Source organism: Pyxicephalus adspersus, chromosome Z (assembly GCF_032062135.1).
Source record: "Pyxicephalus adspersus chromosome Z, UCB_Pads_2.0, whole genome shotgun sequence".
NCBI lineage: Eukaryota > Metazoa > Chordata > Amphibia > Anura > Pyxicephalidae > Pyxicephalus > Pyxicephalus adspersus.
This window is the reverse complement of record NC_092871.1, coordinates 67,835,616-67,851,205: the sequence shown is the minus strand read 5'-3', so window position 1 is coordinate 67,851,205 and position 15,590 is coordinate 67,835,616. Positions and strand designations below refer to the sequence as shown.

At 40.4% G+C, this 15,590-nt stretch overlaps 1 protein-coding gene and 1 long non-coding RNA gene across 6 annotated transcripts in view; one reads left to right on the top strand and one right to left on the bottom strand.

Annotated features, from left to right (window-relative positions):
- ABCA2 (ATP binding cassette subfamily A member 2) overlaps window positions 1-15,590 on the bottom strand; it is a 175,438-nt gene that overhangs the window by 14,197 nt on the left and 145,651 nt on the right. For all 5 annotated transcript variants that reach the window (XM_072431419.1, XM_072431420.1, XM_072431422.1 and 2 more), the window contains 6 exons: window positions 4,553-4,731; window positions 4,207-4,348; window positions 2,708-2,842; window positions 2,276-2,379; window positions 1,252-1,344; window positions 752-854 (listed from right to left, as the gene is read on the bottom strand). In XM_072431419.1, the coding sequence (XP_072287520.1) occupies window positions 752-854; window positions 1,252-1,344; window positions 2,276-2,379; window positions 2,708-2,842; window positions 4,207-4,348; window positions 4,553-4,731 (756 nt within the window). The remainder of the gene's footprint in view (window positions 1-751; window positions 855-1,251; window positions 1,345-2,275; window positions 2,380-2,707; window positions 2,843-4,206; window positions 4,349-4,552; window positions 4,732-15,590) is intronic.
- Window positions 1,225-11,175, top strand: LOC140344334 (uncharacterized). Its single transcript, XR_011923553.1, has 2 exons — window positions 1,225-1,362; window positions 10,084-11,175. It is a non-coding gene; the product is annotated as an uncharacterized lncRNA (long non-coding RNA).

Sequence of the window (15,590 nt, the reverse complement as noted above, 5' to 3'; positions counted from 1 at the left end):
TTTTTTTTTTTTACATGATTGTGTGTTTCAAACATTTTTTTATATTCATATTATCTATTAGAACCCTTGTTCGGACATATTTCTGTAAGTTACAGGTCTACAATTTAAAAAAAAATTTCATGGAAAACAGTGGATCACTTTTGGTACAGAAATCTAGACCTCAGTGTAACGCTTAGGTGGTTAAATAAGTATCAAATGTTTTGTGTTTTTGTTCAAATAGTCAATCATTTCCATTGGGTGTACCTATTATTATATTTTAACAGGACTGTATCTGTTACGACTAATTTCCTAAAGGGGTAATTATTGGCACAGGCCAAAGAAAACACTCTTCATTCTACCTTTCATCTTACAATCTCTCTGTCCCTCCTCATAAGCTATGTTCTGATGTAAAATATATGTCACTGGGAGCAATCTTTCATGATCCATTAATGATTTGATTTGCAGTGACTCTACAATAAATGAGGGCTGTTTAGCTCTTGACATACTGTATGCTATGGTATTGTTCTTCTTTATAATCCTTTTATGAGTGTGCCTATTTACAACTATTGAGAAATGGGACTATTTGCATTCTTTGGAGAAATGGAAGAAAGTAAAATTATTCCTTTGCAGGGAAAAAAAAAAGTACAGGTTCACTTTAAAAAGAAACAGAATCCTGGTTTTACTTTTTATTGAAGGTTAAAAAAGCAAGCATTGGATCAGTTACTGCACTCTGCTGGAGCTTTTGGAGACAGAGAGTATTGTTCACACTTACTTTGAGAACAGCTTCTGGAAAGTTCCTGTTGAAAAAACGTACAACTTCCTTGACGTTCACACTAGATTTTGTTCTTACAGTTATCATGTAACCATCACCAAACCTGCAGCATTGACAATAACATAGGCATTTTTAAAAGAAAACTCCAAAAAAAGAAAAAAAAAACTGTCATACCTGCAATTGTTGCTTTAATAATTAGGGCAAATCCAGGGTTCTTCTATGCTAGGTTTGTGTTCAGACTGGGCCTAGAAATATAATTTCCTGCTAATTTGACTGTCTTATTGCTATGATTTTCTCTTGCTACAATACTGGATTATTCATGTGATTAAGGCAGACAGACCCCCTAACTATGCATTCAGGAAGTGACTGGATTGCATGTATTAGTTTCAGATTCTCAGCAATGTCTGCTAAATTCAAAAATAAATATAAAAAGTACAATGATTTCTACCTTTTACAGAAATGGTGTTACTTTTCAGGTCTTTGTCTATTTGTGTTCTTACCGGTTTTTTAGGTGCTGGATGCTACCAAGACATTTGAGTCGCCCATTGACCATTATAGCCAGCCGAGTGCATAGAGCTTCACATTCTTCCATGCTGGAGAGAAAAAACCTGGTAATTATCTTGTGTTTGCTGTAAACAGCCCCAATTCACATTTAAATGCTAATTTTGCCCAATCCATGGTCAAGGCAATGCTGTTTAGGAGTTTAATCCTCTTTTTGTTTTCTCCAACAAATGTAATATAGTAATTGCAGATAGTTAACCAAGTCATTCTGTGAATGATTTTTATTGCTACTTTCCTATTTTTAAACATTTTTTTAAAGTGAACCTGGTATTTCCATATAAAGGGAAAATAGGAGGTTCTGTTAATTGCCACCTTCCCTAGTGCACTCCCCTGCAGTTATGCTGAGTTGATATCACCAAATGGGCTTAGGCTGTGATTGACAAATGGGCTTAACGTACATACACACGTGCAATAATTGTTGTAAACGAATGATTAACGACCGATCAGTCGATAATCATTAACAAAAAAAGTGCACAATGACTGGTCAATGACAACGACGAACGAGGAATGTCGCTGGAAACGAAAAGCAGGTCTGATTGGGCGATGATTGTTTGCTATCTATTGTCTGTACGATCGCTCAGTGATCGTGGATTGTTCTGTGATACACTTTCTCCTGTACATGTCACTTCCTGCATCATTCAAACGATTGTATCTAGTGTGCGTACATTATTGGTGGATTATATTTGAACAATCTTATCATTTCAGCATGTACAGAATTGTGCACAATACGACAATTGCTGCCTGTGTGTACCTAGCCTTACTCTATGCTGTGTGAGAGGTCAAATGGTATCAAATGGGGGGTATTTGGGTCTCTGTAGTCATTTTTTGTACTAATTTAATACTAGTGAGTTGTTTTATTAGTTTAATAGTTCATATTGGCAGATGTTTCTGTAGATGCTGCCAAGAGAAAAATGTTGATTTAAAAGCTATATCAGGAAGCACTGAGAAAAGTCACTAGAATACCTGTGTGATGTTAGTACCAGGGAGCGCCCAGTCTTGATAATGTCCAGAATTAGGTTCCAAAGGAATCGACGAGCCTTGGGATCCATTCCTGTTGTGGGTTCATCCTGTAATAGTAAACAACAGATGACACAACAACAAAATATTGAAGAGATAGAGCGATGTTACCAATGAAACTGCCCTAGTATCCAATACAGGTACTCTCAATGGCAGAGCTTGGCGAATAAGTCAGGGAATGTCAAGCCCTAGTAACATTTACCATTATTAAATTAACAGTAACAATATTAAATTAAATCAGAGAGGGCTAAAAGTGTCTTTTATTGATTATTACAGGTAATAATTAGCTGATGTGAATAGTACATGTAAAATTGAGTAGAACTTCTACTTAAAACGTTTAAACTGGTTTGCAGGTTCATTTTAAGTTCTGCATCCTACCAAAAATATGAAGGATGGGTAGCCAATGAGGGCAATGGCAGTGGACAGTTTCCTCTTGTTTCCCCCACTGTATGTTCCTGCTGGCTTGTCAGCATATTGAGTAAGTTCCAGCTTCTCCAGTGCCCACTTCACGACCTGACAAAAAAACATCATCACTGTATCATTTTTACTTTAAAAAATGTGTTAAGATTTACCTGAATCACTTAAATTTCATTATGTGGAATCCATATTGGTTTGTTGCTGCGTTCTTTCAACCCCCTGCATATTCATCTTACCAACCAGTGTACCTGCACAACCCCTTGCATCTACCATGACTGCACACTCCCTTTCCTCAGCTCTCTCTGCACCAGTGAACATTCCTATGTCAGAAATCTTTGTCAACAGCCACTAATTAAACAGCCTCCCACTCTCACAGCAGGTTGGCACTCCCCTCATCCCACGCTATGCCATCACACTAGATTCTCCCAACACCCACCACCATGCTGACAAACCGTCTTCTCTAAACAACCACTGCGCTACATCCCCCTACCTTTTCTCAGCAGCCATCATACACTTACAATACCTGCACTCCACTATCGTGTATCAGTTTCTCACTAATATGCCTGTGCATGCTCAACCCTATTACCCTGATCAAACTAATGCACCAATAATGTACCCACTACCATCTTCACTCAGTCAGAAACCTTCAAGTCCTCCCCACTGCCTCCACTATTGTAACTGCACAGTGCCTCTCCTAAACTAGATACACTAAAAGAACTTCCATTGCCACCCCTTCTAACAAGTGATTGCTACTTTTCTCCTCACTTTTAGAAGTGCCTGCCGCCATTTAACCACACCCTTGCCTGTTCTGGAATAGATACACACTTGCTAAAAGAGACAAACACATGGTACACAGTATGGGTATCTTAATTATCTAATATATACTTTTGATTGATGACATAGGGTTGAAGGAAACTTGTTTTAATAGTTGTTACTTATGATAGGCCCACAACAAAAACTGCAGTTTTTGGAAATGGGGTTGTTCTGGGTCAGAGCACACCTCAGCCATAAAAACCATGGTGTGCCCACCCAAGATCATCACTGCTACTGAAAGTGTTAGCCTCCAGGTTGTACTAGATAAAAACCTGGAAGCTGGCACAACCTAAATCAAATAATTATTTATTTTGATTCTTTGTATCCTAACTCTCAGGTCTGCACAATTGGGATTACAATAGGGCCCCCTACCTGCTGTCCCTCCAACTTAATATGATGAGGAAACTCTTTTATGATATATGGCATTAAATTGGAGGGGATGACACACTCATCTTTCTATTGGATAATATTGGAGTGAGCTAAGTGTTTTAAAGGATTTGAATCCACAGGCTCCAGTGATAAACAATGTTCAGTGGAGGTGAGACCTTGATCGTAAAGTCCAAAAAAGCCAACAGGTGACTCAACACAGCAAATTCCACTAATAACTAAATTTTCTTTGGTAGACTAACTTTTTAAATATAACTCACCCTTTCTTCATCTTTCCAGGGAATCCCCCTCAAACGGGTGTATAGCTCAAGGTGTTCCTGGGCTGTTAGTTCATCAAACAATGCATCAAACTGGGGACAGTAACCAATACTTTGCTGAACCTGAAGGAGCTCTTTCAAGATGCTTAAAAAAATAAGTGGCATTTATGAGTTAAAGATGGACATTTAAAAGAAAGACAAAACCGTACGTGCATAAATATAAAAACATGCATGACACTCTAGCTTGGGAAGAATACATTAATCGATTCACATTTTTTATTTTTGTCTAGAAATAGGCTCCTGCTTTATTACATTTTTTACACTTTAGGAGATAAGTCTTTGTTTGCACCTGTGTGCATTGATAAAAGCTTCTCCTCCTGTGGTACTCTCATCCCCTGTAAGCATCTTGAATGTGGTGGTCTTTCCAGCTCCATTTACTCCAAGAAGCCCAAAACACTCTCCTGGTTGGACACCAATGCACAAGCGGTCTACTGCAAGGATGCGGCCCATTTTCCGAGACTTGTACACCTACAGGAATTGAGAAAATATATCAGGTGAAAGCTGTAGAAGGGGAGAAGTCCTAAATGTAAAACAGCTGTTGCCTATTTATTTGGAGGGCCTTCCAAAGTGAATACTGAAGCCCTGGTTTATTTTAGAATTTTGTCAAGAGCTGCTTTATTGAGTCAATTACTAGTAGACCTAAATGGGTCAAGCACCAGGTATCACATATTGGGAATATACCACAATGAATGTTGGTTTATAAAAAGCTACAATTTTACAAAATTGGAACATGATTATTTTTACAGCTAACATAGCAGAGATTACCACATAATATTTTCTGTTCCCTATGAATCTGTTGCTATTTAAAACCTACATGAAGAAAGCTCAGGTAAACAAGTCAGTAAATTTCAATTAATCCCAAAAGCATATCAAACAGATACAAGCACAAAGTCCATTAGGAGAAGCCCTAAGGAAAAAGAGGAATTAAACCCTGGAATCTGTGCCTGGGAAAATTAGAAAGTGGGCAGAGGACTAGTCAACAGCCTTTTTTCATTACTGACTTGCCATGGCTTCATCTGAAACAAACTTTGTGGGAAGGCAGCCAGAGACAGGGCTTTGTTTTTTGATGTCAGAGCATCCAGTTAGGAAAGTTGTGAGCAGTACAGTAATCATCAAATCTTACTCCAGATATACTGAAACTAGCATTTACAGGAAGCAGTGCCTTGGGGTATGTTCAGACCTGCTTTTGAACAAACTAGCTATTAAATGCTCCTGGAAGCTTACTCTGCACAGCTAGACATGTTTTGCTTCGATATGCCTCCATATACTTGCACTGAACTGCCTTATTGTGCAGGCATTTATGAGCTTTTGCTGCAGGCTTTTATAAGCATTTTTTTATGAATTGCTTGCTGTAAGGAGTATAATTATGCTGAGTTTTGAATTTAAGTTGTTTTTTGCTATATTTTGCAGATAATTGAGTTGTGTCGAAACTAGTTATATCCTCTTTATCAGTAGGTCAATATTTGTTCCATCCTTACCTTGAAGCTTTTTACCTTGAAACATCTTGCTCAGTGAAGTTGGTAATTAAGTTTCTTGTTATTGACTAACTACTAAGTGTCTTCCACCTTGTTGTCTGACTATATAAACTGCAATGTGATAATAAAGATTTGAGAAGAAGTGATATAACTACATGCTTGAGCTGCTTGTGTGTTATTCACTGCTCCCAACACGTTGAAAACAAAGGTCATGATAGAGAGGGATAAACTAATCTGGGATTGGCAAGAAATTGCCTTAACAGTTTGGTGTCAGAAGTGGGATATCTACCTACCAGGATCGGGTAAGTAGAAAATTTCTTTTCTACCTCTGCCCTCCCCTGGGTCCCTGTAGATATCTTACGAACCTAAGCACTGTGGCAGTGTAGACTCCCTCATAGAAGGACTGGGTCCCTAGATAGGAAGATTTGGGAAATCTTTCATTGAATATGTGCACACTCATGACCTCTGTTTTGATGTATAGAGTATAGGAATTTTGTTGCATGATAAAGAAATATAAGAAATATTGTATATAAGATAAGTTTGTGTTCTAATCTGGTTGCCAAGGTGAGGTTGGGTCAATCCTCACTGCTGTGGTTGCCTCGGGCAAGCAGTAACATGACCTAAGCCGCGTTTTGGTAAGCGGTCCTGGGAACAGGACGTCAGCGAGCACTGCAGCTACCAACTGAACTAACAATAACTGTGTACAACCGTCTGATATTTATACTGTAATTTATACTGCAACTATGGGAAATTCCCAAGGTAAGGGGAATAACCCCGAAGAACCTAAAGACCCCTATAAGAAACATGTAAAAAAAAAAAAAAAAAAACGTATAAAAGTGTGCTAGAAACCTGACAACAGGGATTCCCACTATAATGTTAAGTGTAGAGCACGAGTGTGCTTATTACACTGACCCCTCTACATTACACTTAAAAAATGAAACGGAGAACATAAAATGTCCCTATCCATCCCAACTCCTGTGCAAACAAATGTAAATAATTATCCCCTTATAACTGAAGCACACTATAAAACGTTATGTTTTATGGGGCGAGTCATCACCCCTACAAGACGCACACCTCATATTCCCATATGTACAGTACATGGTGAATACATTATACATCACTCATTCAAGGTATTACCTAGTTGTCCAGTTAACCTGTTAGGAAGAGACCTGATGGGATCTCTGGGAATGTCACTGGTTGTTGCCCAAAGGGAGGGATTATTGTCAGTACAACCTTGCAACTGCCCTTATTGGATTTTCCAGTTTCTGACAGCACATGGTCCACCGGTCCATATGACGTGGGATTCCTGGACTGCACCCCATATACAGCACTCACAAAACCAATTACACCAATCTACCAAAAGCAGTACCCTTTAACTAAAGGCAAGGAAGATTCCTTAGCACCTATGATTCAATCTTTTTGCCAGCAAGGCATACTTACGAGAACCTGCTCTTCTTACAATACTCCAGTAAATCCTGTCAAAAAGCCAGATGGCTCATACCGCTTTACATAGAATCTCAGAGCCATCAATGAGCTGGTTACGCCCCTAACACCAGTCATGTCAGATCTTAGTACTATCCATAGAGCAGTACCGCCAGAGACCCAATTTTACAGTGTGAGACTCGGTCCCTTATGGCTTTTATTTTTAAGGGACAACAATATACCTGGTGCCGCTTGCCCCAGGGCTTTTTTGACTCTCCGGCAGTTTTTTCAATTGCCCTCTAGCAGGTCCTTGCCAACTGGCAGCCGCAGCATGGTTCCACTTTATTGTTATGTACAGTAGCCCCTCTCTGGAGGCATGTCAGAGGGACACTGTTGTGTTTTCTGGAAAAGGGTGCCGCAGAAAAGGTTCAGTTCTGTCTGCAACAGGTCACATTCCTGGGAATGCTTTTAACCCCAGGATCCTGGCTGCTATCCCCCAGCCGTGTACATGCCATTACCAGTCTGCCTTGCCCACAGACAAAAAAGAGCTACTTAGCTTTCTTGGCATGATCAATTTTTGCAGACACTGGATCCCTGACTGCTCGTATTGGGACTCACAGCTCTGTCCCAGTACCACCCCAGTGCTCCTAATACCATCCAATGGTCTGATGAAATGACTAAAGCATATTTGATGTTAAAAGAATCCCTGACCTCTGCCCCTGCATTGGGAATGCCAAATTTCAATGTACCATTTGTATTGTATGCAAGAGAGTATTGTAAAACCATGGCTGCTGTGCTTGCTCAGATGCATGGAGGTAAATTGAGGCCTGTGGCATATGTCTCTAAGACACTGCCTGTTACTGTGCAAGGCATGCCAGCCTGTCTGCGTGTGCTGGCAGCGTGTGCAATGGCTCAGCGTGTAGAAAGTGTCTTACTTCTATCTTTGGGTCACGAGACGATACTTTACATATCCCATGATGTACTACACTTGCCTAAGAATTTAACCACTCAACACATAACAGCACAAAGGTTGTCCGGTTATAAAGTTATCCTAACATCCACTGCCCTCTTAGGTCTTAAAGGGCTGGAGGATAAAGTGCCAGAGTCACACTCACGTACCACTGAAATTCACCCCCCCCAAACAAATAGCCATTGTTAAATGTCAAGCACCCACTTCTTCCGATTCCCTCGATGCCAGGGGCAACAGACTAGCAGATTTTCATGCCAAAGCCGCTGCTCAGTCTACCACACCCACCACTAGCTCCCCTGATACACTTCTGTTCGCCATCCCAGCTTCAACTTCAACCAACACACTTCTAACACAATTACAGTCCTTTGCTACCTCACAGGACATTGAATTCTGGGAAAAGGAAGGATTGACGTTAGATTCCTTTGGAATCTGGTCAAAAGGAAGGATAGCAGTACCCCTCATTGTTTTTTCAAATCCACGGTATGGGACATAAGAGCATTAAAACCACAACACAAGTAATAAACAAGCGTTTTGCGGTGTGCCCAAAATTTAAAGGAACAGACGCAAGAAATACTTTTTCGCTGTCTAACATGTACCAGAAATAATGTGCAAGGGAAGAAAACAGGACAACATGAACATTTGTTACCTCCACAGGGTCCATTACAAGAGTTACAAATTGACTTCACACACATGCCAAAGACTTCCAACGGATGTCAGATAATGTTAGTGATTACAGACAGATTCAGAAGATGGGTAGAAGCTTTTGTAGTCAGGAAAGTGAATGCAAGGACAGTAGCTAAGATACTATGCAAGGAGATCATCCCCAGATTTGGATACCCAGTAAGAAAAAGCTCAGACAATGGCACTCCATTCACTTCTAAAGTCACACAGATTTCCCCAATACTGTACCACAGGGCGGTACATCTGACCCGCTTAGTCGACTGGTGTAGACATGCATGTTTTAAGGGATGGGTGACCTTGGAGGACGCACGGTCCCCTATAATGTTAAGTGTGGCGGCATGGTCCCCAGCTGAGGACACGGTTGCCCTACGCCGACACCCCGATAGGTGAGACGCTCAGAGTGGTGGCGAGGTATTTCCGCACGGAAGGCATTACTGTGTTCCCCTCCCCTATGTCCCCCATCCTAGGACACCCCAAGTTCCCGACTAGCTAAAGAGACCCGGTATATAGGATCTGGATTAAGAACGGTGTTTATCGTGCTTTCCATTTCCTGCATCATTCCCGCTGGTCCACTACGGACCAGCTTCAAGTAGACCACTCCCTTCCATGTCTGGATAACTGGAGGACAATACAGTTTCAACACTTTCTTAGATAACTGCCTCCAGCGCAGGATTTCGGCCGCCCACTAGGTACTCTAGAGAGTTTATGTGTCAATGGCGATCCCTTAAGAGGAGTTCTTTCTCAAATATACAAATTACAATAACAACTCAGGACACCTCAACACCATATTTTATTGCTAAATGGGAGAGAGACCTTGGAGTTAAATTTACCCAAGAACAAATAGAGTGAATGTTATATTACGGACATAGAGCCTCTATTAGTAATCGTTATCAGGAGACTAATTACAAAGTGCTTACCAGGTGGTATAGAACCCCCGATCGTCCACATCCCATATCACCCCCAGAGTGCTGGAGTAGTAGAAAGGACAAATAGGTCACTGAAAGACAAACTTAGGAAAGCAACTGGAGGGTCATTCCATAAGTAGGACCAATAACTACCAGCCATACTAGCTGCAATAAGAATGACACCCAACCCAGTTAATGAGCTGTCACCTTTTGAAATTTTTATGGGAAGACCTTTTCCCACCCCCTGGGCTAAGGACCCTTTAATTTTATTACCCAGGGATCTCCAACAAATCCAAGACCAATATGTAAGCTAAACTTATTGAAAAATTGAACAGCAACTACGTTCTTTCTTTTCCTCTCCCTTCAGATCAACCGACGCAACCATTCAAGCCCGGAGACATAATGTTGGTTAAGGCTCTCCACAAGCACAAATCCTTGGATCCGTCCTTTGAACTTCCGGTCACCGTGCAAGCCATCACTAGAACAGCCGTGCTGACCAGTGGAGGACCCACCTGGATACACACTTCAAGAGTGAAAAAGGCACCGCCGATCCAGCGCCAGGATGATGCTTCTTGATCCACGAGTACCAGCCCGGTTGCTTGTCTGCAGTTTTGGAGCCCTGATTATCATATTCTGTCTTGTATGGGTTACAACAATTTGCCACTACCACTCTCAAGATTTGCCCTTCATTTGTCTCAAATCAAGCCATAGCCTAAAGAAATACTCTATCCTGTCTATGCACCGGCAAAGACTTGAGTATATTGATTGGACTAATTTCCAGGGTAACATGGTAACATTTCCATGGGAACGTCTTGCCAAAGAAATATATATTAGTTGTAGTTTTTGCTTATCTGATGTGCATAGTACTCAAAATATGTTAACTTCTTGTTTTATTACTGTCTCCACTCCAGTCAGCATGCTGCTTAGAGTCTTTAGCAATATCTATAATGACACTGATGTTATTGAAAGTGATATACGTTTATCTCATAACCTGTATAACTTTTGTAATAACTGTCAAACCTATGACTCCCTAAAATTGTTAGTGTCAATATGCAAATCTAGAATTTTTCAGCTTCCTTGAGTTATGTACGCTGAAGAACCTGAGGCTGTTTATTTGCATGTAAAGGAACAAAGGTATAAAGTCAAGTAGTTATCCTTTGTTTAAGGAAAAAGGAAGGGAACTGTAAGGTGTATAATTTTGCTGAGTTTTGAATTAAGTTGTTTTTGTCTTTTTTGCTATATTTTGCAGATAACTGAGTTGTGTTGAAACTAGTTATATCCTCTTTATCAGTAGGTCAATATTTGCTCCATCCTTACCTTGAAGCTTCTTACCTTGAAACATCTTCCTCAGCGAATTTGGTAATTAAGTTTCTAACTACTAAGTGTCTTCCACCTTGTTGTCTGACTATATAAACTGCAATGTGATAATAAAGATTTAAGAAGAAGTGATATAACTACATGCTTGAGCTGCGTGTGTGTTATTCACTGCTCCCAACGCATTGAAAACCGAGGTCATGATAGAGAGGGATAAACTGATCTGGGATCAGCAAGAAATCGCCTTAACACTTGCTAAATGGAAAAATAACACAGCCTTTTCTGGCATTTAAAATGCTACTTACGATCACTTAGGAACAATTAACGTTTGTAGATGTCCCCCACAACATAGTTGCATAGTTTCATAGGAAGTCAGGTTGAGTCCATCAAATTCAACCACTATGGACATAAACATCTCAGATATTAAACCCTAAGGAAATAGTTGATCCAGAGGAAGGCAAAAAAAAACCCTGGTACACTTTGCCACAACAGGGGAAAAAAATAATTCCTGATTCCAATAGCCAATTGGATGTTCCCTGGATCAACAGTCTCTGATATCTTTACTTTAAAAGCCTTGATACCCAGTTATATTCTGCAGCATCTACCTTTTTCTTAAAGCAATCTAAAGAAGTTGCTGAAACTTTTTACTGAGGAAGCCTTTTCCACATTTTCACAGACCTTACAGTGAAGAATCCCTTCCTTATCTGGAGCTTAAACTTCTTTTCCTCCAGATGCAAAGAATGCCCTGGGAAGAGAGTTCTACATATGGACCAATGCTTTGTACAGGGGCAGGATTATGTATCCATCTCTGCAGTCTATTCCTTTTTTAATACAAGAAAGTACTTTGCTAGCTTTAGATATTGCTGCTTGGCATTGCATGCTATTAAGTCTATGATATACCAGAACCCCCCGATCCTTTTCTATTTTTGACTCCCCACAAATGTTTTCCCCCTAGATAGTATGAAGCATGCATGTTAGCCCCCAAGTGCCTAACTTTACATTTCTCAATAATAAATGTAATTTGCCACTTGGCTGCCCAATCGAACAATTAGGCAGCCGTGTCTGCTTGGAGATTTTAGACATCCTGTATCAACTTAATTCCATTACCTAGTTTGTTGTCATCTTTAAACACAGAAATTGTACTTTTCATCCAAAACTATATCATTTATAAAGATTTTAAACCAAAAAGGTACCAACACTGAACTCTTGGGTACATCACTAATAACCTTAGACAATTCAGGGTATGAATCATTAACCACTACTCTCTGGATGCGGTCTTTAAGCCAGTTCTCTATCCATTTACAGATTGGCTTTTTTGAACCTATTGACCCTAACTTACATATGAACGGTCTGTGGGGTACTGTGTCAAATGAATAAACATCTATGTTTTAACAGAAATTTATTGTACTAGATGTGTATTCTCCAGACATAGTATTCCTGTTGATAATATACAAAGGGTTTACAAAAAAAAAAATCAAAATAGTATACTCAAAGACTTCCAATGTCTCTATTTTACCCAAAGTTTTTCACCCAACATGGCTTCTTCAGGGAATAAAGAGACTGAGTTTAAAGGGGCAAAAAAAAAAGAATATATGTATATAATCATCAATTATAGATATAACTCTTTCCATAAATGTGTTTTGCAAGGTTAAATCATAGATCAATACCTCTCAAGTAATATAAGTATATACATCAATCAAAGGTGTGCATGATAAAAAATACATATACTATTATTTAGTACTGAGTATCATTACATTGACATATGGTTTTCCAATTTGTACAATATACTTGTAAGTTAAAACATTTTTCTCCTTTAGGTATTCCTAATCTTTATATATAAAACTGTATGTATGTGTATATGTATGTATGTATGTTCCACCATCATTCGACAACGCATGGAGACATTTCAACCAAACTTGCCATACATATGACTGAGACTCATATGAGTGCAATAGTCATCTTTGTACAGCGCTGTGCTACATGTTAGAGCTATATGTGGATGTCATCACTAGGAAATGTATGGAGACATTTCAACCAAACTTGTTATATTCCGCCATCACTCGGAAACGCATCGACATATTTTAACCAAACTTGCTAGAAATATGACCCAGACTCATGTGAGTGCACCACTGATCTTTGTGCAGCGCTGTGCTATATATCAAAGCTATATTTGGTGATTACTAGGAAACACATGGAGACATTTAAACCAAACTTGTTAGACTTGTAGTTACATAGTAGGTTAGGTTGAAAAAAGACATAAGTCCTTCATGTTCAACCACTAGGGAAATAAAGAGTCTTATATCTGGGATATGTTTAAGACATAGTTGGTCCAGAGGAAGGCAAAAAACCCTGATACAATTTGCTTTAACAGGGGGAAAAAAATCCTTCCTGATTCCATGAGGCAATCGGATGTTCCCTGGATCAACAGTCACTGTTATTTTTACTTTAAATCCTTAATACCCAGTTATATTCTGTGTTTCTGGAAAAGCATCCATCCTTTTCCTAAAGCAATCTATAGTAGTTGCTGAAACTACTGCCTGAGGGAGCCGGTTCCACATTTTCACAGACACTACAGTAAAGAATCCCTTCCTTATCCGGAGCTTAAACTTCTTTTCCTTCATGCCCTCTTGTTCTTTGTAATGATCTCAAAGTGAATATTGGGGAAGAGAGTTTTCTATATGAACCATTTATATGTTTATACAAGGTGATCATATCCCCCCTTAAATATCTCTTTTCAAAGGAGACTAGATTCAGTTCAGTTAATCTCTCCTCATATCTCTCCTCCTTTTTTTATTAATTTAGTTGCCCTTCTCTGCACTCTCCCCAATTGAAAAAAGTCCTTTTTGTTAAGTGGTGCCCAAAACTGGACTGCATATTCCAGATGAGGTCTGACCCAGGCTTTGTAGGCAGGATTATATCTCCATCTCTGCAGTTTATTCCTTTTTTAATACAAGAATGTACTTTGCTAGCTTTAGATATTGCAGCTTGGCATAGCATGCTGTTATTAAGTCTATGATCTACCAGAACCCCCAGATCCTTTTCCATTTCTGACTACCCAAAATGTATTCCCCCTAGACAGTATGAAGCATGCATGTTGTTCTTAGGGATGAGCAAGAAGGCCTCTGACAGTCTCGTGGAAATTTCTTCGAACTTCTGGTGGTTTTGCGAAATTTCGGCGAATCGATTTCGCAAATTCAATTAAAGTCAATCCGCTGGCTTTAAACATAAATAGCAAAGCCCCTATACATGTTAGAACCACCAAATTTAGGAGAACAGCGGCAACAAAAAAGGATTTTTGTGTGATTGACAGTGTCCATAAGGCAGCATAAACATTAGGAAATTCAGAAAGGGTGAACTCAACCCACTAGCAACAGTCTCTGCCCTCAAAACAGCAGTAAAACCCATTGCTATTTAATGTACGCCGGCTTATTGAATTTACATGATTTGTTGACGCTATCCGGTTTATTAAAAATAATATTTGCTAGCTGGCATAATGACCTGGATGACATGTGTTAGGAATGACACTCAAAGTTGTGGACAAGTAGTGCGGTGACATTAAGCAAAAAGATGGAGGACCAGAGACAGAGTGTGGGTCAGTGAGAGCAGTAGCAATGTGTGACCTCTGGTCAGTTGTCGCCAGGGAGACTGCATTGTTAAGAGTCATGAAGAGCTGGGTGTAGTGCATCGTCAATGCCACCCAGAAGTGTACAATTTTAGTAAATGGAGTACTGAAAGGTGGCAGCATCAACAGCAGGAGGAGGAGGCAGTGGGCCCTGAGATGGAGTGTGGACAGCATTGGTAACTGGCATCCAGAGCTAGTCACTGGGCAAGCGGCAGCAACAGCAGGAGGAGTAGGCGGTGGGCCCTGGTACGGAGTGTGGACGGCATTGGTAACTGGAATCTAGAGCTGGGTACTGGGCAGGCGGCAGCAGCAAAAGCAGGAGGAGTAGACAGTGGGCCCTGAGATGGAGCAAGGACGGCATTGTTAACTGGCATCTAGAGCTGGGTACTGGGCAGGTGGCAGCAGTAACAGCATCAGGAGGAGGAGGTGGGCACTGAGACAGAGCGTGGACAGCATTGGAAACTGGCATCTAGAGCTGGGTGTAGTGCATTGTCAATGACACCCAGAAGTGTGTAATACCATTTTTATGAATGGAGTACTGGCAGGTGGCAGCAGCAACAGCATCAGGAGGAGGAGGTGGGCCCTGAGACAGAGCGTGGAGCGCATTGGTAACTGACATCCAGAGCTGGGTGTAGTGCATCGTCAATGACACCCAGAAGTGTGTAATACAATTTTTGTGAATGGAGTACTGACAGGCGGCAGCAGCAACAGTACGAGGAGGAGGTGGTGGGCTCTGAGACGGAGCATGGACGACATTGGTAACTGGCATCTAGAGCTGGGTGTAGTGCATCGTCAATGCCAACCCGAAGTGTGTAATGTGAATATTAGAAATTTGTGATTAAGGGCCAGACCAAGGTGTTTTGTGCACTATCACTGTTGCTGTGGTCTGTGGTGCCAGAAGCGTTAGGAAGGTAGATGATATTGCTAGTTTGCATCAT